This window comes from Lethenteron reissneri, chromosome 14, assembly GCF_015708825.2.
Source record: "Lethenteron reissneri isolate LAM-NWPU_2019-01 chromosome 14, ASM1570882v1, whole genome shotgun sequence".
Lineage (NCBI taxonomy): Eukaryota > Metazoa > Chordata > Hyperoartia > Petromyzontiformes > Petromyzontidae > Lethenteron > Lethenteron reissneri.
The window spans coordinates 7442646-7467186 of NC_083792.1; the positions used below are offsets into that span (position 1 = coordinate 7442646).

Here is a 24541-nt window from a genome sequence, read left to right on the forward strand (position 1 = left end):
GGCGTGGCGGGTGGGGTTAGGGCTTGTACAGAGCTGTGCCGTGTTTTATTCTTGGTTGTAAATTCTCTTGCTGCAGAAATAAAATGCGATGAGGCGTGAGAGAGGAGTTAATCTCAACCGAGTGGCGCAGAGACGCAAGCCAGCAGGGGGAGGGGGACCTGGGGCCACCGCCTTGCTGTGGTCCCGAGCTCAGGGGATTCCAGGATTGAGATTGAGGGAGCACGCATCCACACACACAACCCCCCATTACCCTAACTCGGGGGGCCCCATGAACCACACCATCCGCACTCCATAAAGCAGAGGTGCACCGAACACCACCCCTTCCGCTAGCTCAGGGCAGCGCAGGGAGGACCACACCAACTCCCACTTCAGAAAAACCACACACCACCCCTGGATCCATATATACCTACCTCAGAGGGACTATATTGAAAACTAATTTCTTAACCGCTTTTTGTGTTTAGTTTGTTGTCCTTCCCCCGCACCTCCGGTTAGTACGGTTGGCTACGTACGGTGCGAAAGAAGTTCAACATACGCCTGGGGGGTCCCTTCCATACCTAAATTCCTGATTCAGAAAAAACAGGAAGCACACAACCTCCATTACTTAAATTCAGGAGACCCCCACCCTCTGGATAGCTTCTCCATCTCGAAAGCCAGACACCATGCACACACACTTTTCCACAAAGACACTTGGTCTCAGCTTTGTCTGTCCAGTTTACCTCTTGCTATGGCTGTGGTTACCAGTCACGTGCCACCTTACACACCAGTCTGCCAGCGACCGGGAAAATATTCAGTGAGAAATTAAGCTCCGTCGTCACCCGACACGAAGCCAGCGAGCCCCATTCCAGACATGAACCTGTCGCGGTGATTTGGCACAATCACGGGCGGTGATAACCGTGAGAATTCCCCCCCACCGCTCGCACACCGTTGTTGCTAACGGAGCCAGCGCAGAACTCACCAAAAGCGCTGACAACTGCTCAAAAGTTTTACTCAAAACGCGTAGAAAACAACGAGTGCTAACACTGGGGGGTGGGCGGCCGATTGTTCACGCGTGGACGCGCTGGGGGGTGGGGGGGGGGGTGGGGGGAGGGTGGGAGGAGGGTGGGGGAGGGTGGGGGGAGGGTGGGGGGAGGGTGGGAGAGGCGCAGGAGGGACGTCGTGCTGGGGCCCGGCCGTCGCGGTCGGAGGGAGTGTCATCGCCCAGACAGTCGCTGTGTAAACATTCATATAATTGGTCTCGTGTTGCTGCTGCCACGTTAAGCATTGCGCCGCACATCGTAAACGCTGCCACCATGACCCATCAATCACCGCGGCTCCCACCCCGGGATGAGCCCAGCACAGTGGCGGCGTTGGAGGCGGTCGAGCTAGCTGTGGCGGTAGTGGCGATGGCGCCGGCACGGGTGTGGAAACGCGCGCCTCGCCGCGTGCGATTGTCGTTGCCATTATCAGCCGGTGTTGCAGGTGGAGCCGACGGCTCCCGTCTATTCAAGGCAAGCTGTGCCCATTCGTGACGGTTGTCCCCGACATCCACCGGTGTGCGAAGTTGGGGGGGGAGGGGGAGAGGGGGGGCCACGCCGGGTGTGGGAGGGAGGCGCTAGGGAGCCCCGTCGCCGGTGCCATCCGTGGCCGCCACGGTGGCATAGACCTTGCCAGAGACGCTGGGCTGGCGCGAGAAGAAAGAGGCGGCGCGACGTGGCTTCACACGCCGCAGCTCCTTCCCTGCACAGGCACACAGGGGCAGCGTGAACGCACGTACACGTGTAAGCGAGCGTGCGGACACGACGGCACGCAAGTGTGTGTGTGCACGTGTGTACATGCACAAGCACACGGGGTGGTGTGAGCGCACGGCACACACACAAGTACACACTCGCAACACGAATGGGTACATGGGTGTATACTACGTGTGTACACCGAGTGTGGTGGGAGCACGCGTGTACCCTCCACATCCGTGTGTTGGTGTCCACCCAGCAGTGGACCCATGACCCACCGTCGTCCACATATGAGATGGTGGACAGCTGCTCCACCCGACTGTCCAGCACGCTCTCTTGCCGCTGCAGTTTCCCCCTACGCCCGCGCCCCCTGGCCCCTGCCTCGGTACTGGCGGTGTTGGGAGCCCCTCCTTCCGAGGAGGGGCCCGTAATGACAGCGGGCTCCTCGGGATCGCTAGAGGTCACGGGGGTCACGGGGGCCACCGAATTCAAGGGTGTGGCAGGGGTCGTCGCGTGGCTCAGCTCCATGCAGTGCTCGATCATCCCGTTCATCAGCTCGGCCTAAAAGCGCAGGAGAGTCCACGGGTGAGCGTGTAGGTACGTGTACAGTTGAGGGCACAGGTGAGCGGCTAGGCAAGTTTACAGGTTAATGGACGGGTGCAGGTGAGGGGCAGCACCTGTTTGGAGTAGACCTTGAGGAGGCGGTTGACGGCAGCGCCGTCTTCGGTGCCGTCGAACTCGAGCCAGAGCGCGTGGGCGTCGTCCGGGTGCTCCTCGTCGGGGCCCGTCACGTCCCACGACAGCTCCGTGTGGCGCAGGCCCAGCAGCACATGCTGAGAGGGCACGCCAAGGGGAGACACGGCAGGGAAGTGGTGTAGATGTGATTGGGCAAAGAACCAGTAGCACCACGTGAGATATGTGGGCAGGATGGGGAAGGGCCGATTACCAAGACAGGCATTCCATAAACCCAACCTAAGAGCAAATGGTGGGACGTGGTTCCAAGAGATCTATGGGTCTCTGTACGAGTCTGTGGGTATATGTATAAGCCTAAAGGTCTCTTATGAGAGTTGAAGAAAAAGATGGTGGGGAGACCGTCTCCTGTGCAGCAACTGTGGGATCTGCCGGAGAGTAGAAAGTGTTTGCCGAGGTGGTGGTTGCACGAATGGCTTTGGACACAATGACATCTTGATCTTGAATTGACTTAAATCGACCCAGTAGTAGTTGGGAGGCCCCCACCTTCTCCTTGACGTCAATGATGTAGATGCCTTCGAGGGAAATAGCGACCAGCACAGGCTTACGGCCGGCTCCCACAAGGCGGAGCATCCCACCTCCTGCGGGCCGCTCAACCTCGCCAGAGAAGAACGCACACCTACACACACAGAATCATACGTTCATATACACTCACACATACGCTCACAAACGCTCAGACAGAATCATATGCTCATATACACACACACAGACAGAATCATATGCTCATATACACACACAGACAGAATTAAAAAACCGCCCCTAAAGCCTAATACCCAATTCACGGATCAATTTCAGTGACCATAAAGATATTTGAGCACCCTGCATGCCACATCCATCACGTACAGCACGATAACAGCTGCACTACTGCTCCCCCATATACACTCATATACACAGACAGAACCATACCCTCATACACATAAATATAGACAGGATCATACCCTATTTACCTACACACGCATATACATACACACATATGCACGCACTCTTATATATCAATCAATAAATCATTAATTATGTATCCAGCTCACCTCCCATCAATAAAGGTGTCTCGGAGACCTCTACATAAAATAACAATTACATGAATGTCCAACACTTACATAACATACAATTAATTTAGTATAAAATTACAAGGAAATGTACCCGAGGCAATATAAAGTAAAACTAATAAAAGATTACATTATAATGAAAAATTAATATCAAGCGAAAACATCTATCTTGCCTTGTGCAATATTACAATATTGAAGATGAACTCAAGAGATAGTTTTTTTTTAATAAACTTACATTTATCTAAAACTATCTGCTCCTCTGAGGTTCATGGGGAGAATGTTACATAACGGAGCCAGACAAGAGATGCATCAGAATCGAGGAGCTACAAGGCAGCTCTGCGAACTACATCTCAGGCACGTGGCAGGCACGTCATTCTTGAGGTCAGAGGTCAGTCGAGCTGGTGCCGTGTAAATCCCTGTACGTTAACAGAAATATTTTTTATGAACAATATCAAGAATAAGTACTTTTGGTATTTTACGTACTTTTGGTATATGCCCCATTCCTTTTGCGCAGGGGCTTTACTGAAGGCACTTTGTTTGACAGGAGGATATAGTTTGCCAGTAGGGAGCAATGTTTCTACATGAGTCATCTCAATTAAGTAATTTGCGGTGTTATCTTTCAAACTTAGCAACATTGAGATCATGCTCTTTGGTTTTTCGGTAAAGTCACGTAGGTAAAAAATAAATAATATAATTGAAAAGAGACAGTAAATCTAGCTGAGACAGTAAATCTAGCTGTGACGGTCCCACCTGATGACGGAGACTTGTGTTGCCTCCGAAACGTCGTGATTTATTATTTTATTTCTATTATTTTTTCAATTATATTATTTATTCTTAATTTTTTACCTACGTGACTTTACCGAAAAACCTAAGAGTATGAATCCTTGCAGTCACGAAAGCTTCAAATCTAGAATTGAGATCATGACCCCGGCACACAATGGCCTGCACAATTCGAATGACCTCAGAGAATCTTTTTCATGTCCACTGTGAGGCAGACGATGAATAAACCCGTAGTAATAACCAGGGTGGCCTGCTGCGCCACCGCCCTGTGTAACCGCAAGCATAAACCATGAACAGAATCAGAATAGATATTTATACTGGTGGAATCCGATGAGCTATAAAGCTCTATTTCACAGATGTCCAGTAGGAGCAGGTGAGAACGTTACAACAAACAGTACAAAAAACACGATGGGAGTGCAAAGTACAGTAAAAGCAAACAAATCACCCAAAAACATACTAATAAAACTAAACTATCCCCATCCTTCCAGGCAAAGCCCACCGAGGTATTAACTTACTTTTTACAAGTGACAAGGCCACAAATCATAGCACTAGAGATATTTGCTCATAAAAACTCTAGCTAGCAGCTACATCCTGCACTGAGCTTAAGAAGGTTGCTAAGCAAAAGGGGCGCATGATGAGAGTCAAGCGTAGAGGTTATAAAACGTGTGACACAGGATCCTCTGCATCCCCTTAAGATTAAAAATGGATGTATACGGGAAATATGTATAAGATGATAAACAAGCAGTCCATCCCACAGGAGAGATGTGCTTCTACAATCTGAGAACATTGTCTAGGGTGACCCTCCAAAGCTCCTCACAGAAGAGAGATTAAGGTATTATTTTCCAGGGAGCCAAATTAAGCCCAGAGAAGTGTCTAAAAGTTGGCTAGTTGCTGCTTTGTGCCAAGAAAAAGTAACTCTGTCTCAATAACACTGAGCTGAAGGATTTTGGAGGTCATCCAAAAGGGAATGTCCATAAGGCATGCTGCTAAGGTATGGCAGCAAGGTGTCAGTGGTAACACTGGTGCCTCACTGCAAGAAGCTCCTGGGTTCGGGTTCGATTACTGACTCGGGCGCCTTTCTGTGTGGAGTTTGTATGCTCTCTCCCTGTTATGCAAGGGTTTTCTCCAAGTTACCTGGTTTAGAGCAGCCTGCTAACCGCGACAATACCGCTCGCCGCTTATATATACAGTGAGGGAAAAAAGTATTTGATCCCCTGCTGATTTTGTACGTTTGCCCACTGAGAAAGAAATGATCAGTCTATAATTTTAATGGTAGGTTTATTTGAACAGAGTGTGCTCCTAATCTCAGCTCGTTACCTGTATAAAAGACACCTGGGAGCCAGAAATCTTTCTGATTGAGAGGGGGTCAAATACTTATTTCCCTCATTAAAATGCAAATCATTTTATAACATTTTTGACATGCGGTTTTCTGGATTTTGTTGTTGTTATTCTGTCTCTCACTGTTCAAATAAACCTACCATTAAAATTATAAACTGATCATTTCTTTGTCAGTGGGCAAACGTACAAAATCAGCAGGGGATCAAATACTTTTTTCCTTCACTGTATTTTGAACTTCCTTTGCAACGTACCTAGCCAATCGTGCTAATCGGAGGTGCGGGGAAGGACACACAAACTAAACACACACTGTCACACTGTGTGACACGTGCCATGGTCTATCCACTGCTACTTATATCAATGAGCGGCCTACACTGGATACATGTAAGGAATGTACACTCACACACTCGCACACTAAGCACTCACAAACTCAGTCTAAAATTATTTGGCGTAAGGAGCCCCTAAATAATGGATCTCAAAACACCATGAATAGCACTACCTTAAAATTAATCACGAAAATAAGTGATGTTTCGGGCAACGACCCTCCTTCAAAGCACATATGTTTTTTATGTGTTATTGACGAGCACATTCAGTTTATATATAGTCTCAAGACACTAAGGACACGCTCGCATGCACCCACTCAGTTTCTAATGAGATGTTTTGTTTTTGCAAGCGCTGTTTATTCATCTAAATTCATTTGGAAAATTAATAGGATGGCTAAAAATGCATATGCCCTTCCAAATACAATGCACCCTACTCGTGACCACAATAAAAATGTACTTGTCCTTTGTATTTTATTGAAAGTATTAGAGGACGATTTAAGCGCATTCATTATAAACGTATCATTGGGGACGCAATGAATGAGAATGAAGGAGAAATGAGCCTCGCATGACAAATTCCATCAAATCATAAGCCGCTCCAGCCAGGACGCCACTGTGGACATGACATAAATCTCAGCGTGCATCGCCAGTGGACAGTTAAGGGGAAACATTTCTGAGATAATACTCAACTTAGAGGTATCAAAGGGCATCTCTGAATGCAGCAACGTGAGTTATTCCTCATACTGCCTAAAGGAAACCCAGTCACAGGCACGAACCCATTTTCTTGTGCACCGTTGAGTCGGTTGCATAGCTATCAAGTGTGCAGGCCGTGCAACTGCACAGGGGCCAACGACAATGTAAATAATCTTCACACCACACCCCTGGCTGGCCTGGGGGTGGTTTGGCCAGGCAGGGTAGGCTGTGTTTTACCTGTGGAGGGGTTGTGGCTGAGCATGATTCCTCACCCTGAGTAGGGTGGTGTGGCCAGGCATGGCTGGGCAGTATCTCACACCTCACACATAGTATGGTGGTTGTGTGGCTGGACGTCTCACCAGTATCAGGGTGTCACACCAGTAGTAGGGTGGTGACATGGTAGGGCGTCTCACCCGTAGTAGGGCAGCTGCTGGCAGATGCGCAGGTACTGCATGAACAGGGGTGTGCGCTGGGTGCAGGCTTCTGCGCCCTGCTCCCTGCACAGATTCTCGTAGCCCTGCAGCAGCACTAGCTCCCGTGCTGGGGGGCGGCTGCCCCCTCCCGCTGTCCCCCGAGACAGCAGCCCTGAGAGCAGCCCCCCTCCGCTCCCTCCGCCGGACTTGCACATGTGGGGGGGCAGGTACTCGCTTAACGATGTTCTGGGGCACAGGGGGGAAAAGTTCAACACGTGTGAACGTGGCTCCCATCAGTCACCACCACCAAGGCCAACACCGACGCGCAGGTCTCGTGGCAGTCTGTTCTGTACGCCGACGGCTCAGCCACCAAGGCAGCCTGCCACACCCCCCCATACTTTTCTGACCACTGGCCATGCTGGCCTGAAATGCAGTGGATGAAAAAGTGAAAATTATTGAAGTTTTCCAGAATTTGCATCTGCCGCCCCCCACTGACACCATGACTGCGGTAATGGCTTTTACTGCCACGCGGGGAGTGGCGCGACTCGCGCGATCATCCCGTTTATTAACCGGAGGGGTGCGGCGAGAAGCAATCAGAGATTTAAGTGCTTGGGTTGCCAAATCCAGTGATCCTGAACAAGTAGGAATTTACTCCGAAGGTCCAATTAATTACATAAACAGCAGCACTTACAGGGACGCGTAACTTAGTGACGGGGAAAGCGCTGAGATGGTGGATAGTTGAAGCAGTGATGTCGGTGGCGGAATTCAGCGGAAGGGGGGAAGGGAGAGCCGAGGCTGGCGCTCACTTGATGCGGGCGGCGGTGTGCTGAGCGGGGTCGTGAGGGCCCATCTCGATGGCGCAGGTGAGAACGCCCAACTGCGTGAGCACAGCCGGGTCACATGGGTAGCGCTCGGCCAACACGTTGCCCTTCGCCTCGCGGTACAGCAACCCCAGCATCTCAGTGTTTGTCACCTACAGACACGCACAAAACTATATATATATATACACACACACAAAGTCAACCACACAAAGATCCCCCTATGGCCTGAACACACTGTTGGGGTAAGTGCTGTTAGTAAGCACCTATGCTTGTCCAACAAGGTACATGAGGGGATGGTGTGGCCAGCACCTAACCTGGCTGCCTTTGTGTCCCCAGTGCTGATGTTTACACATAACACTCGTTTCAGGCCGAGTCGACGTAGGGCAGGCCCAGAATCGGTTCATGTATTCGTCATTGATGTTGGCAGCGAGTTTGTAGCATAGTGAGCCAAGCTCTTCACTTCCACACAAACGGACATACGATACTCACACATATAATAATAGGTTTTCCCCTTTTTTCTGGCAACAAAACTGACACCATTTTAAAAGGAATCATGTCTGCATTAACCACAATACTTGTGGTCAGAATGCAAACAAAAACACTCTGATAATATAGGCATTGTCCTTGAAACTGATTAGTCCACACCAGAGACCGCTTTCTTTTGAGCGTCTCAAACTGTGCCAGACCAAAGGACGCCAAAAGGCGTACAGCTCAAAGACAATGCACTATTCAAAGTAATGAGGGCTCGGGGTAAGCATCTACATCACTATCATATTAATACGGTGGATCACCCAGACACCCAACGAAAGAGACTGAAGGGGATGAATAATTTCCACTGTAAAAGCAAGTCACTCGTTTCAGAGAAAAAAATTGAGTGCATATAATTAAGTTTCTCATTATGTATGATATTTAATGCACTTAAAATGAAGCACAGATCAAGAATTCATAATGTAATTATCATTTAACATTTATGAAAACTTCACAATTCGGCTATCACATGCAACGGCTGTCTAAACATTTCGGGGGTGGGGAACTACTACTTGGATGTGACTCTGCACAAACACTGACACGCGTTTATATTATTACAAAGACAAAGATCCTCCCCTATAGCCTTGACAGGATTTTGGGGCAAGTGCTGTTAGCGAGCACCTTTGAAAGCTGGCACGGCAAATGAGGGGGTGAGTGGGGTCAGAACCACGCCCAACCGTCTTTGTCTCCCCAGTTGCAATGTTTACACACCACAGAAGGTACTCATTTAAGGCTGAGTAGACCTAGCGGAAGCCCAGAACCGGATCAGCTAATCGTCACCGGTGTTGGTCGTGAGCGAGAATTTAACTCGGGTCGCCGGATTCATAGAGCAGCGTGCAAACCACTGCTCTCTCCCCCCCACACATATATACACTAATTTACTGTATATATATACACACACATCTCAATACAGTAGTATGGATTGTTGGGGAAAGCACTCTTCAAGATTACCTATTACGCCCATCACAGCGCATTAAAGGGTGGTGAAGACACACCAGAATCTGGCCAACTTTGTCTATCCAGTGCTAATTGTCTACAGACTGCACCACACTCGCTTAAGTACCAAAACATGTTGTGATCCTTGCAACTGATGTTTAGCTGTGGCCGGGAATAAAACTCATGTGACGGGTTTTATAGCGCAGTGTGCCAACGCCACTGCACTGCGTGTAACAATACACACACCAAACGTATATATACGCAAAAAACACGTGCACATACACAATTGAAAAATTTTCCATATTCATCATAAAAGTGCCTCACCACAAAAAAATTTCTGTTAGGAGGCAAGGTTATTGAGGCATACTGAGAGATTGATTTGTATTTGTGGACCACTGCCAACAGTCAGCCAAATGCAATGTTTAATTTTATACATACGCATATGCAGCATAGAAATACAAAGATCCCCTGTGTAACCATACTGGCTGTTGGGGCAAGTGCTATTAGTAAGCACCTGTTCAGGCTGGCCCGGCGTATGAGGGAGACGTGGCCGAAACTACGCCCAGCCACCTCTGTGTCCCCAGTGCTGATGCTTACAAACTGCACCAGGTCCTCATTTAAGGATGACCTTGGGGGAGGCTCAGGACCGGTTCATATACTCGTCTCTGATGTTGGCCATTAAGCGGGAATCAAACTCGGATGCCCGATGGTTCGTAGCACAGTATGCTAACCACTGGACTACCGCTACCCCCTGCGCGATTACAGACACACGAACGGACGTGGTCAACTGTGCCAGCTCCCTCCACCGTACACAACACGAGCGCGGGCGCTGAGCCGTGGCCCCCCACCCTCCCTCGCCTCCAACTATGCCCCCCCCCACCCCGAAATACCCCCACACACCCCGTGCTGGCAGTCAGTCAACAATGGCACAACCCGCAAAATTACATAATCGCATCCAAGGCTATAACCGGGGCCCGTTATGCAAGTGCCATAATGGTAATTGTTCACCACGCTTTTGACTGGAATTGTTCAAAAATTTCCAACGCAAAAAGCAATTTCTCTAACACCATCACGTGGCTCATTATTATCAGCCATGATCAATCCAGTGCTGGATGAAGGCCTCCCCAAATTGCAACCATGTCTAAATTGGGACAATTGGTATCAGCAGGGTGAGGACGGAAGGAGGGAAATCAATATAACTGAAGAGTGGCAATATATATTTTCCAAGAGGCAGTTAACTTTCATTATGAAAGTGTCAGATGCAAATTTTCTCTAGGAATCAGACAGCGTTTTGAAATTGAAAATTTCATTGGATAGGTTGCCCAGCTTCTGCTAAGGCTGTCTAAAAACACTACAGGCAACAAGGTGGCAGCACGGTGGTAATACTTGTGCCTCACAGCAAGAAGATCCTGGGTTCGATTCCCAATTCAGGCAACTTTCTGTGTGGAGTTTGTATATTCTCTGCCTATTCTGCACGGGTTTCTTCCAGGTTCTCCAGTTACCTCCCAAAGCTAAATAAACAACGTAACTGATATTGGCCAAAACACACCAATACTAAGAAGTTACTAGCAAATAACTCAAGTGGGGAAAAAACAAGGCAACATAGTCCCCTACTGCAAAAACTTGACAGGACCTTCCTGAAAGAGAGTCTCGATACGTTACTGGGTGACCAAGCAGACAAATAACAACAAGCTACAACCCTCGCCTACAAACCACAAAACACACCATGGGCTCAGTGGCTTTTACCTCTGCTTCTCGGCTCTTGGGAAAAAACACGTTCCTGCGGTAGATGAGAGCCGGCACATCTGCAGGGGGACAGACACACACACAGCGGAAGATGTAAACATATATACACTAGGGGGAGACAAGGACACACAGCAGGAGACACGGACACACAGTGGATAATACAAACACAGCAGGAGACAGACACACACAGCGAGCGATAGAGACACAACAGAACACCCTGACTCAGAGGGATAAAGTTGCATGGGGGGAGACAGACATTACACATATTGTTGTCACAGATACATTAAGACACAAAGATCCCCTCTGTCGCCTAAATACTCTTTTGGCAAGTGCTTTAGCGAACACCTATGAAGGCCAACATGGCATACTAGACGGTGGATGGTCAGCACCACGCCAGGCTATCTGTCTCCCCAGTGGCAATGTTTAAACATCATACTAGGTACTCATTTGCGGCTGAATCGACCTAGGAGAGGCCCAGGACCGGTTTTGATCAGTCACTGGTGTTGGCCGTGAGCGGGAATCGAACTCGGACCGCCGAGTTCGTAGTGCAGCGCGCTAACCGCTACAATACCACTCCCCACACAGACACACACAAGCACTCACACTCGTGTACATGCACGTGTGCACATTCGCACTCACACGCATTTACACACGAGTGGATGAACGAGTGCATCTAGTGCGTAAGAACAGATTGAATCAATGCGCCTCTGAGTTGCGGCCGTTACGTCCGCAAATTTGCGCGCGTTATCAATTGCACTATTATTATGATAAATGGCAAGTTTTCACGCCGAGGGCTCAGCTTTTGTAATAAGACTAAGCCTTGATGTAACAAGAGCGCGCTGCCCCTCACACTCACGATGCATGCAACTGGAGAGCCCGCAGGGCGAGGCTGGAGCTAAGGGAATAGAGGCTGAGGAATAGCCCGCATCTCAGCCCTTCGTCACCCAGAGGGCGATATTGGTAATATTAATATTCTTGTTTACCCAAAAAAGCCTCAGTGAGCATCAAGACTCGTTTTCAGAAGGGTCCTGCCAGATTTGCAGAGGAGAGGATGATGTTGTTGCTGTGTAATCCCAATTGAACAATATGCAGACATTTTTTTCAGCATTCAGATGTTTGGCCAATACCAGTTAAAGTTGGTGTTTTTTAGAGTGAATATAAAACTAGGGGTGAGTTTCGTATTTAAATATTTCAGAGTTTGGGACCTTTAAGGACAATTTTGGATATTTTTTGGGAGCTTGGACAAATAACATCATGTTGTATCTGTATATATCTTCGGACTCACAAACGTGACGTCATTGGACGCTAAGTGTCACCGTTTTTTTCCGTGGGAAAACAGCAGGAGTGACATCACATTGGTGACGTCACTTCCCTTGTTGGAAGAATCAGAAATACATTTTCTGGATAAAGCTCAAGTTACCAGAAGGTGTAGATTTAGAGATGAGATTTGGGCTCAAGGTAGTGTCAGGACTGGGATTAGAGCTAGGATATGGGCTTGGGACAGAGCTACGAGTTGCAGGAGAGTTAATGGTGGTGCCAGGGCCGAGGTTGTGGCATGTATTCATGGCGTGGGGCCCACACCATCATGGATGTGACTCAGGGGGCAGTCGGTGAAGCGGTAGAGGAGGTCCGGCCACTGACGGCACAGGCGGTACGGCTGGTGGCGCGGCTTCAGCTGCAGCTCTGCACATGCCACAACACGGCACACCAAGGTTAAACCATCCCCACGGCACTCCACAGCCAGTCATACTATGGTAAAGTATGGCCCTCCACACGGAATCACTCCACACCACATGTAGGTAAGTGATATCAAAGAGGAAAAATCCGCCGTATAGCCTTAACGGACTGTTGGGGCAAGTGCTATCAGCGAGCAGCTATGAAAGCCGGGATGGCACATGAGGAGGTGGGTGGCCAGCACCATGCCCGACCGCCTTTGTCTCCCTAGTAGCGATGCTTACACACCGCACCAGGTACTAATGTGACATCACACCCACAGCGTGACGCATTGAGTCACGCCACAACCTCAGGAGGGGACGGGGGAGTTTGTTTGTTTTTAGATGCAAGCAGACCGAGCCAGGCAGGGTCAAGATCAATGTTTTTGTGCGAGTGAGTGATATTATGCCTTAGCCACATCAGCAACAGCACCGGGTGAGCACGAGGTGGTGTATGGTGGTGGTGTGGTCAAGTGAGTGCGACACTGCCAAATAAGTGTGGCATGGCCAATTGTGGGTGGAGTGGCCTTGCAAGGCAGTGTGGCAGAATGATGGTGGAGTGGCTGAATTAAAGTGGCTTCACTGAGCGAGGGCAATGTAGATGAGCAAGGGTCTTGATCGTGACTGGATGCCGGCACGGCCTTAACGGGGCATAACGGCTGGTGTCATCCCCCCCCCCCCCGCCCCCCGCCCCCCGCCCCCCGCCCCCCGCCCCCCGCTGTGTGGGGAATGCGGGAGAGGACGTGCACGCCTTTGTCCACTTCTGCTAAATCTTTAGTGAATACATTTTTGTACGTCGGGACAGAGGGGGAAATGGCTCTTGCTTTTTCATGTAGCCAGTTTCAATCCTTTGTTGCCAGGAGGAAAAGACGAATTGCGTACAAATTGGTTTCTGAGTATTTCGTGCCTGTTTGTGCTTGACATGCCCTCAATGTATTTGACGTGATGTAATGTTCTGGGGGGCGAAGAGCAAAATGGCCATGGACAATGTTGTGGAAACTAGAGAGGCGAGTGGCGTGTCCCTGATGAGAGTAAGATGGTGTGGCCAGACGTGGGGGAGTGGGCAGAATCACCGAGCCGTGACGATATGAGCCACAGAGCGAAGACGTCGTTGGCGAGGGTTGGAAGACCGTGTGCCTCCTGCAGGTAGTGGCACAGCTCCCCAGCCGTGACACCTGCACCATTCTCAACAACTAGTGGCACCGGCATGTCATCCGCCAAGTAGACACACAGCTCCAGCGCTACTCGCACACAAAGATAAAAAGACAAAGACCCGTTTAGCCTTCACAGACTGTTGGGGTAGGTGCTGTTAGCGAGCATCTATGAAGGACGGGACAGTGTGTACTTTAAATATCTGGTTAATTCATAGGTTGGGTGCCCTGAAATATGTTTTATGAAGAACACACTTATCTCCAAGAAGACCATTTTCTATGAAAAAAATAGGTTTTACCCTTTCTGGCAATAAAACAGGTGCTACGATGTTCAAACACCAAATATAAACCGTTTGCAATGAATTCTGTCTGCATTAGCCACAAGCACTTGTGGTGAAAATGCAAAAAAATAAAATACATGCTCTGTAATATATGCATTGTCTTTGAAACGGATTGGTCTATATACGAGACAGCCTTCTTTTGTGCCAAGTCTCACCAGTGTCAAACCAGAGAATGCCAAAAGGTGAACCGTGAAACATGCAAATATGGAAAGCAAGATAAATAAAATGGAAAAACCAGATACCACCAAAAACCAGGATAATATTTATCTTGTTTACCCAGGAGTCAATTGAGTCTCATGATTGTTTTTCAGCCAAAAGTTGTCTCATGACTCTAGTTCAATTGTGGGTAATGTTTAAAAAATTTGCAAATTTGGACCATGATTCCGGCACACAAAAGTCTACTCTTGCGAATCGTTAATGTCCACTGTGAAGCAGTTGGCGCATGTTTTTTTCGGGTTAATACACCTGCAGTAATAACCAGGGTAGCCGCTGGAATCGAATTGTGAACCTCTGCAGAAAGCAACGAACGTGCTACTGCTAGGCCGTGTCACCGCTCTAGCGAATTCAGGAACGCATAATCCAATGCTGCCGTCATTATTCTCCAATTCATTATTAAACTGGCTTTGAGGGCGCGCAGCATGAAGACGCAGCTAACAATTCAGCATTGCTTTATGGGCTGTTTAATTTGTGAGGCTCGTGAGTGCAATTTTCTATTCCTTGATATTTTTGGAAAGAAATTATATTCACAGAAAGACAGCATAGCCACCTACACTTTGTCGAGGACACTATTCCCAGTGGATAATCACCCGACTTCAGCACTGAAGTAGGGAGAATGCTTTGTTGTCCTTCCCCCCACATTCCCGATTAGCATGGTTGGTTACATACGGTGTAAAAGAAGTTCAACATACATACATACTTCGTGAACACCTGGGACAAGACAAATGCATCTTTAATTCTTCAAACCAGTGTTAGCACCCTGTTTGAACAATAATCGAGACATCCTTAATTTATTGGGGCAATTCATATCGGTGTAATCACTGAGTTTAAGGTTTTGCTAAATTTCACTCACCCCTTCGCCCACAAACACTCACAAGAAAACCCCTTCACTCCTGCTTGTACAACCGTTCAATAATACTTTGTCAATCTCATTCACATACCCTCCATTTATTGACTCGTACCTTCATTTACACACCTTGCTACACACTCATACACGCTAACACACATACCCCCATCCCTTCACTCACACTCGGTTACACTCTCAAAAACAATAATCTCCCTATAGCTGCTGTCGGTAACGATAAGCACTATATGAGGGCTGGTATTGCACACAAGTGGGTGGTTGTGGCCACTTCGTGCCCGGCCGCCTCTTCTCGCACACGGTCTCTCCCTCACACACCCCCGAAGGACAATGGCGATCTAACACGACTTGGACTTTGTTCTTCATCATCGCGTCGCTGCTCATGTAATTTAAAGCAGATCTATGCAGGCACACGCACACACCAACATAAACACGCGCACCGATTTAGAGAGTGCTGCAAACACACCGACCGACCGCCTATGAACAAATTACACAATTACTGTGGTTACCGGAGGCACAATTTGACGATAACAGATTCCGAAACAAATTGGTCAATTTATAAAAAGTCCGAAATAACACAATGCAAAGTGGCCTCAGACACCACACAGTCATTTCAACAAGTTTTGCGAGGGCACAACATAGGGGCTTGGGCCAGATGGGCTCGCATCTCTCAACACACACGGCGGAGTTAGAGGGCGCGTGCGATGGGACGGGTATCGGAGAGTGCGCGTATAGTGAGGTGGTCTGTGCACTGCACTACGAACCCGGCGACCCGAGTTCGATTCCCGCTCACGGCGAAAACCAGTGACGATTGTCTGAACTGGTCCTGGGCCTCCCCTAGGTCGACTCAGCCTCAAATGAGTACCTGGTGCGGTGTGCAAATATCGCCACTCGGGAGACAAAAGCTGTCGGGCGTGGTGCTGGCTACCCACCCCCTCATGTGCTGTGCCCGCCTTTATAGGTGCTCGCTAACCACACTGGCCCCAACAGTCTGTTACAGGCTATACAGGGGATCTTTGTCTTTTTTAGAGAGTGCCAGAGAGTGTGCGAAAAGCGAAGTGGTCTGTACACTACGCTACGAATCCGGCGACCCAATTCCGGCTTACGACCAACATCAGCGACTAATATCTAAATTGGTCATGGGCATCCCTTAGATTGACACCGCCTTAAATGAGTACCTGATGTGGTGTTTAAACATCAGCATTTGAGACGTAAGGGTGACCAGGTGTGGTGTTGGCCACATCACCCTTTCGTGCATCGTTAAAAGGTGCTCACGATCAGCACTTGCCTTAAAGTCTGTGTGGGCTGGATGGCGAATCTTTTGTCTTGTGTTTCTGCGCGAGGGAGTTAATGAGAGATGGTGGTGTGTATGTGATTCGCTCACTTGCGCAAAACCGCTGGTGAATTAACTTACCGCATATAAATTCAACTAATTTATGTGCTATTCATTTTTATGCGCAGAAACGCGTATCCACTCAATTTATGCGCAGAGCCAAAGTGATTTGCGTTAGGCAGCAAAGCAAAGTTTCAAACAACATGCCAAGGTGCAGTGGACTTGGTAGATTTCACAGCAGAGGCGCAAGAGAATTCCACATAGTTCACATTGCGCTTGCCGCAATCAAAGCAAATTATAGTTCAGTGCGGAAACCAGCATGCCACCGCTCCCCACACACAGAAACTGACAGAGCACTGTGCTCTTACGGGATGGGGTGCAGGTTGTGTGTGCAGAGGTGTATGCAATTTTCCATGTGTGTGTACTGGAGAGGTGGCACAGTGGTAAACATGCTGCCCTATATGTCCTCAGCCGGTGCACCACATCCAGTATGCCTCTTCGTAATAGCTGTGGCAGTTAATCACGTGCTACCTCCAAGTTGCCCAGTGAGCCGGAAAATATTTAGTAATAAATTAAGCCCTGATTGTGCCTATGCGCATGTGTCTGTGCATGTATATTTCTGTCTGTGTATGTATTATGGACCTGTGTGTGTCTATGTCTACCATGTATTTGTACATGTATGCATGTGCAGCTGACTTTTGTCTATATTTGTGTGTGTATGTCTACATGTCTTTGTGTAAGTATGCATGCATGTGTATATATATATGTGTCTGTATGTGTGTCGTGTGCTGTGCCGGCCTTCATTAGGTGCTCGCTAACAGCACCAACAGTCCGTTACAGGCTATACGGTGGATCTTTGTCTTTGTGTCTGTGTGTGTCCCACGCACGCCGGGTTGCAGAGTTGACGCTCTCCTGCCTCGTCAGCCCTGGCTCCCTCCCTCCCTCTCCGACAGTTGCCATCTCCTCCTCCGCCTCCTCCTCCACACGTGAAGTCGTGGCTCAGTGGAGGCAGCAGCCGAGGCTCATGGGGCCTTGAAAAAGGCAGCAGCAGCGGGGGGTTCTCAGCCTTGCTCACTCCAGCGTACCTGCCGAGAGGTTTGGGGGCAGACCCAGAATTTTAATTCTCACACGTGGATCAGTTTTACACGTTTTAACGAACGATTGTGGAGGTGTCAGGCCCCGTGATAGTCCTGTCAACACAGGATAGCATCAACAGGGTCCCATCAAACCGTTCATACGAGTGGGGAGCGCAGTTAACGATCACTTATTGACCCAGGAAAGCCACACTGAGTAAGACATTTTTTTTCAGGAGGGGGTCTGCATTGGAACGTTTGGTCAGCCCCAATTAAATTCTATGTTTTCAGCTATGGAATAAAAGCAGAGAACCCGGAGGAAACCTATGCAGAACACAGGACCCTTCTTGCTGTGAGCAACAAGTGTTACCACTATGCCACAATTCACATCCAATTAGCACGATCGGTTACGTCCGGTGCGAAAGACGTTCAACATACATACAAATCAAGCCTACTAGTGACCGAGAGGCAGTGACGGAAATTCCACATTGCCATGGCGGAGGCCAGGCTCTCCGTACAGCAAATTGCCTGTTGACTTGTCAGTGTGGTGGTCGTGTACTTGTTTTATCGACTCAGTAAGCGTTGGTGGCACCGACGACGATGATGTTGGGCTGAGATTTGAGCGGGTAAACAGGTCCCCCCAATTGACCTACGGATAATTGGATACCGGGGGGGGAGGCTATGAGGAACCCCCTGAGACCCCGAGGAGGGGTTCTTCTCCATCCAGAGGTGTCGTTGCAGTTGTGAAGTTGCCGCGATTGCAGACGTGCTTGTTTAATAATCTAATTCATATGTATTATTCGTTGTTGTGGTGTTGTTAAGGCGTACTGTGGTGATGAGATGTAGAGTGGTAGTAGTTTCTCTAATGCAGCTGTGTAATTGCGTTGTTGTATTGTGGCTAATATCGTTTATTGTTTAGTTGTAGTGTTGTGATTATAGTTGCAGTTTGGTTGTGTCATGTGGTTTTAATAATACAGTACTGTAGTTTGTTGTAGTTTTGTTGCTGCAGTGTAGTAGAGCTGTTTATTTGTTTTATTTGAATATGTTTGGGCGATTTGTTTACCTTTCTTGTACTCTGCACTCCTATCGTCTGTGATAAAGAGGTTTATAGCTTATCGGATTCCTCCTGCAGATTAAATAAATATCAGGATTCTGTTGTAGGGGCAGTTTGTTGGTCGGTGTGGTTGTATTTGTTGCGATAATTGCTGCCGTGATGATGTTATGGTTGTTTGTTTAGTTGTGGTTATTGTCCAGTGTGGTTTTATTGTGGTAGGTGTTGTAGTGGTTGTAGGTAACCTCAGCAAGTTGTGCTGAAGATTGGTGGTAGTTAGTTGAAGTGATAACTGTTGCACAGTTGTGTTATTGTCGTCGCTGTAATTGTGGTTTAGTTCTGTTGTTACCTCGGTTATAGCTGCAGTATAATTATCGTAGTTTTAATTAAGTTGCATAACAGTATTAGTTGTTGTTACCTCAGTAGCAGCACTGCACTATGTAGTATAGTTGTTGTTTCGTAGTATAATTGTTGTGGACGTTGTCGCAGTCTCATTGAGAGAGTAGAGAAGTAGTTTGTGTTGTTAGCTCAGTAGTAGTAGTCTAGTAGTTGTATAGTTGTTGCACTACAGTGGTAGTAGCAGTTGTCCAAGTTGTCGCCCTCACATGAAGTTGCAGTATAGTTAGAGAAACATAGTGTGAGTATAGCAGCAGTAGTAGTTTGTGTTGTTACCTCAGTAATAGTACAGTAGTTGTAGTATAGTAGTTGTAGTATAGTAGTTGTAGTAGTATAGTTGTTGTAGTAGTATAGTTGTTGTATTGTAGTAGTTCTGAGTTATCAATGTCACATGAAGTTGCAGCATAGACTGCCTGCGTATGAGTACAGCAGTAGTGTGTTGTTACCTCAGTAATAGTACAGTAGTAATAGTACAGTAGTAATAGTATAGTAGTTGTACTGCAGTAGTTGTTGTGGAAATTGTCGCCGTCACATGAAGTTACAGTACCGGAGTGTGAGCATAGCAGCAGCAGTAGTTTGTGTTGTTACATCAGTAATAGTAGTCTGGTAGTTATAGTAAAGTTGTTGTAGTATCGTTTTTGTACTGTAGTATAGTTGTTGTTGTGAAAGTTGTCGCCGTCACATGAAGTTGTGGTCAAGTTGCCGGAGTGCGAGTATATGAGCAGCATCAGCAGTGTGTGTTGCTGTTACCTCAGTAGTAGTAGTGGTGATGAGATAGTAGCTGTACGATGTTAGTAGCTGTACGATGTTAGTAGAAGTTGAGTAGTCGCTGCAGTGCTGAGTCGTTGTCGCCTCCGGCCTTGCGACTCCGCGGGGCGCGCTTCACTTCCTGTGCAGTGACGTCACCACCCCGTCACCCCCTCCCCCCTGCGCGTCACCCGCACATGACGTCACGCGAACTTTTGGCGGGAAAATTTGAGAGCGTGGGAGGCACGTGGGCGGAACCGGCGACCCCGCCCAGCCGCCCCCACCACCCCCACCCCGCCCGCCCCCACCACCCCCACCCCGCCCGCCCCCCCCCCACCACCCCCACCCCGCCCGCCCCCACCACCCCCGCCCCGCCCGCCCGCCCGCCCCCACCACCCCCACCCCGCCCGCCCCCACCACCCCCACCCCGCCCGCCCCCACCACCCCGCCCGCCCCCACCACCCCCACCCCGCCCGCCCCCCCCCCACCACCCCGCCCGCCCCCACCACCCCCACCCCGCCCGCCCGGCCCGACCACCCCGCCCGCCCCCACCACCCCCACCCCGCCCGCCCCCACCACCCCGCCCGCCCCCACCACCCCCACCCCGCCCGCCCGCCCCCACCACCCCGCCCGCCCCCACCACCCCCACCCCGCCCGCCCCCACCACCCCGCCCGCCCCCCACCACCCCCACCCCGCCCGCCCCCCCCCCACCACCCCGCCCGCCCCCACCACCCCCACCCCGCCCGCCCGGCCCGACCACCCCGCCCGCCCCCACCACCCATTTTTTGCCCTTATTGAAACGGCTGTACGCCGTATGGACCTGAAAACTCAATTTCCCTGTACAAGAACACGAAGTAACCCGTTTGGATTGACATGTGTTCTAACACTACCCTTGACTCTGACCTCACACTCCACCCGGGTCCCAGTACCGCACTGCAAGAGGTCTCCCGTGAGTGTAAATTAGTAGTTGCCACCTGCCATCACCACCAGCGGACCGTGGGTAGGAACGGAGACAGTGCCAGAGACACGGGGAGACACGGAGACCATGGAGAGACACGGAGACCAAGGATAGATACGGGGAAACACAGAGACGATGGAGAGACATGGGGAGACACGGAGACCATGGAGAGATATGGGGAGATGGGGAGACTATGGAGAGACATGGGGAGACACAGAGACCATGGAGAGACATGGGGAGACACGGAGACCATGGAGAGACATGGGGAGACACGGAGAACATGGAGAGACATGGGGAGACACGGAGACCATGGAGAGACATGGGGAGACACGGAGACCATGGAGAGACATGGGGAGATGGGGAGACTATGGAGAGACATGGGGAGACACAGAGACCATGGAGAGACATGGGGAGACACGGAGACCATGAAGAGACATGGGGAGACACGGAGACCATGGGGAGACATGGGGAGACAAGGAGACCATGGAGAGATATGGGGAGACACGGAGACCATGGAAGGACATGGGGAGACACGGAGAACATGGAGAGACATGGGGAGATGGGGAGACTATGGAGAGACATGGGGAGACACAGAGACCATGAAGAGACATGGGGAGACACGGAGACCATGGGGAGACATGGGGAGACACGGAGACCATGGAGAGACATGGGGAGACACGGAGACCATGGAGAGACATGGGAGACACGTGGCCCATGGAGAGACATGGGGAGACACAGAGACCATGGGGAGACATGGGAGACACAGAGACCATGGAGAGACATGGAGAGACACGGAGACCATGGAGAGACATGGGGAGACACGGAGAACATGGAGAGACATGGGGAGACACAGAGACCATGAAGAGACATGGGGAGACACGGAGACCATGGAGAGACATGGGGAGACACGGAGACCATGGAAGGACATGGGGAGACACGGAGACCATGGAGAGACATGGGGAGATGGGGAGACTATGGAGAGACATGGGGAGACACAGAGACCATGAAGAGACATGGGGAGACACGGAGACCATGGAGAGACATGGGAGACACGGAGACCATGGGGAGACATGGGGAGACACGGAGACCGTGGAGAGACATGGGAAGACACGTGACCCATGTAGAGACATGGGGAGACACGGAGACCATGGAGAGACATGGGAGACACGTGGCCCATGGAGAGACATGGGGAAACACAGAGACCATGGGGAGACATGGGGAGACACGGAGACCATGGAGAGATATGGGGAGACACGGAGACCATGGAGAGACATGGGGAGACACGGAGACCACGAAGAGACATGGGGAGACACAGAGACCATGGAAAGACATGGGGAGACACGGAGACCATGGAGAGACATGGGGAGACACAGATAACATGGAGAGACATGGGGAGACACGGAGACCATGGAGAGACATGGGGAGACACGGAGACCATGGAGAGACTTGGGGAGATGGGGAGACTATGGAGAGACATGGGGAGACACGGAGACCATGGAGAGACATGGGGAGACACGGAGACCATGGAGAGACATGGGGAGACACGGAGACCATGGAGAGACATGGGGAGACACGGAGCCCATGGAGAGACATGGGGAGACACGGAGACCATGGGGATTATAGTGTTCTCTTTGCGCCGAGGGTGTAGAGGGAGTTGTTTGGAGAGGGTAGAGGGAGTTGTTTGGAGGGGGTAGAGGGAGTTGTTTGGGAGGAATGCCGTTGCAATCTCCGCACTCGTTCACGATGGGTGACGATTCGTGAGTCGTGGGTCGTGAGTCGTGAGTCGTGGGCGCGGCCGCTCCCAATTGTCCTGGGCAACCCCGAGAGCCGGGAGCCGGAATCCAGGTCCCACAATCCCAAGACCCTCCGGACCTGGTCCCAAAGTTCCACAAACTGATGATGATGATGCAGGGGGCATGTGTGTTACAACCACATTATATATATATAATATATATATAAAAACGATTGATGCATTAATTATATATATAAAATGTTTAGTGACTTGCTTAGTCTTATTGGTTCTTTCGGTAAAGTCACGTAGAAGGGACATAATAAAATAATAAAATAAAACATAATAAAATAATTCTCACGACGTTTCGGCCACAACGCAAGCAGCCGTCCTCAGGTGAAGACCAGGTATGTCGGGGAGACAGCGTCTGAAATGCGTTGTGGCCGAAACGTCGTGATAATTATTTTATTATGTTTTATTTTTATTATTTTTATTATTTCCCTTCTACGTGACTTTACCGAAAGAACCAAGAAGATGAATCCCTGCAGTGACGAAAGCTTTAAATCGTGACTTGCTTAGCTTTCCGAACACTTTCCACTCCTATTGGTTGTTTTATCGTTTGTTGCTGTAACTTTCTGACGCGCCTCTTACTGGATATCTGTGAAAAAGATCTTCATAGCTTATCGGATTTTACCAGTCTAAGTAAAGATTCAGATTCTGAACCGGGTCGGATTTGCGTCATCAGACTGGGCTCCAGTTGAGCTGGGGTGGTGGGGGCGGGTAAAGCTATTTAAAACGAAAACTAAATTGTTTTTTCCAGGTAAAGCCCACTGAGCTATGTAGCGCTTTTTCAGAAGTGAATTGGCCACAAATTATAGTCCGACGAAGTGGCAGTTCGTGTGGAAATGTATCGCAGCCAAACACGTTGCTTCTAAATGCAGAGGTGAAACAAGAAATCCACGGGGAGATCATGCAAACTTCAAATATCGTCAGGGTCGGGATCGAATCCCACGACCACCTGCATACCAGGCGAGGGAGTTAACATCTCACGGCGAGATGTTGTGTGTCGGGGGGGGGGGGGTGTGACACCCTGACAGTGACAGACCGCTAATGAAATGTGAACTTGGATGGTGCCACAAGAACGGTATGGTGGTGCAGGGTGCAGGCGAGCCTGTGTCCCGAGGGCTCGAACCCTGCTTGAACTCAATTTCCGTTTGTGTCACGTTGCTTGCAGGTGAACGGTTTATTTCCTTTGGCGTGGAAGACGATTGATGCATTCATTTACGTATTGTGCAATTGTTTCCGTGTGTTCTCGTACCTGTCTCCGTGACTGAGGTCTCCCTTGCGTCAGAGGGCATTTTGTTGTGGTTATATCGTTTCGTATTATTGTATTGCTATTACGTTTGTTTACCACAGAAAAGCCTGAGTACCATCCACTTATTTCCGGGAGGAAGCCGCTAAGTTTTTTGTGATTGCTGTTCTGCAGTAGAGGGGTTATACTTGCTAAGAATAGTTAATTAGAATAATTTGCGCGTAATCTTTTTTCAAACGTGGAGGGGGCCACGACGCCGGCACACAATGGCCTCTCCGCTTTGCGAATGACGCCACGGGATCATTAACGCCCCCCACCGCCCCACTCACTGTTGAAGCGAGCAGATGGCGTTAACAAGGAGATCGTGCAAAAGAGGCCCCCAGGTGGCCATGGGGCCTCGTCAATTGCGCCTCTTAAGGTGGCTATAAATAAAGTCGAGAGCCGCTGAGAGATGATGACACAGGCAAACCACTGCTGCTGTCTGTACACGGGGCTTTTATTCACGCAATGTGGAATGTACACGTATCGGCGCGGGGTGGGGAATTCAGGGGGGGGGGGGATTCAGACGGGGGGGGGGGGGGTTCA

At 49.6% G+C, this 24541-nt stretch overlaps 1 protein-coding gene across 1 annotated transcript; it reads right to left on the minus strand.

Moving 5' to 3' along the window:
• Nucleotide 1: 1 nt before the first annotated feature.
• Nucleotides 2-20133, minus strand: FRMD8 (FERM domain containing 8). The gene is made up of 11 exons (XM_061551424.1): nt 19960-20133; nt 17577-17774; nt 13860-14027; nt 12656-12757; nt 11075-11133; nt 7850-8016; nt 7044-7289; nt 2943-3075; nt 2384-2539; nt 1985-2267; nt 2-1716 (listed from the first exon to the last, which is right to left on the minus strand). Exons 2-11 carry the CDS (start codon nt 17647-17649, stop codon nt 1592-1594), a joined length of 1512 nt encoding a protein of 503 aa, XP_061407408.1. The 5' UTR covers nt 17650-17774; nt 19960-20133; the 3' UTR covers nt 2-1591.
• Nucleotides 20134-24541: the final 4408 nt, after the last annotated feature.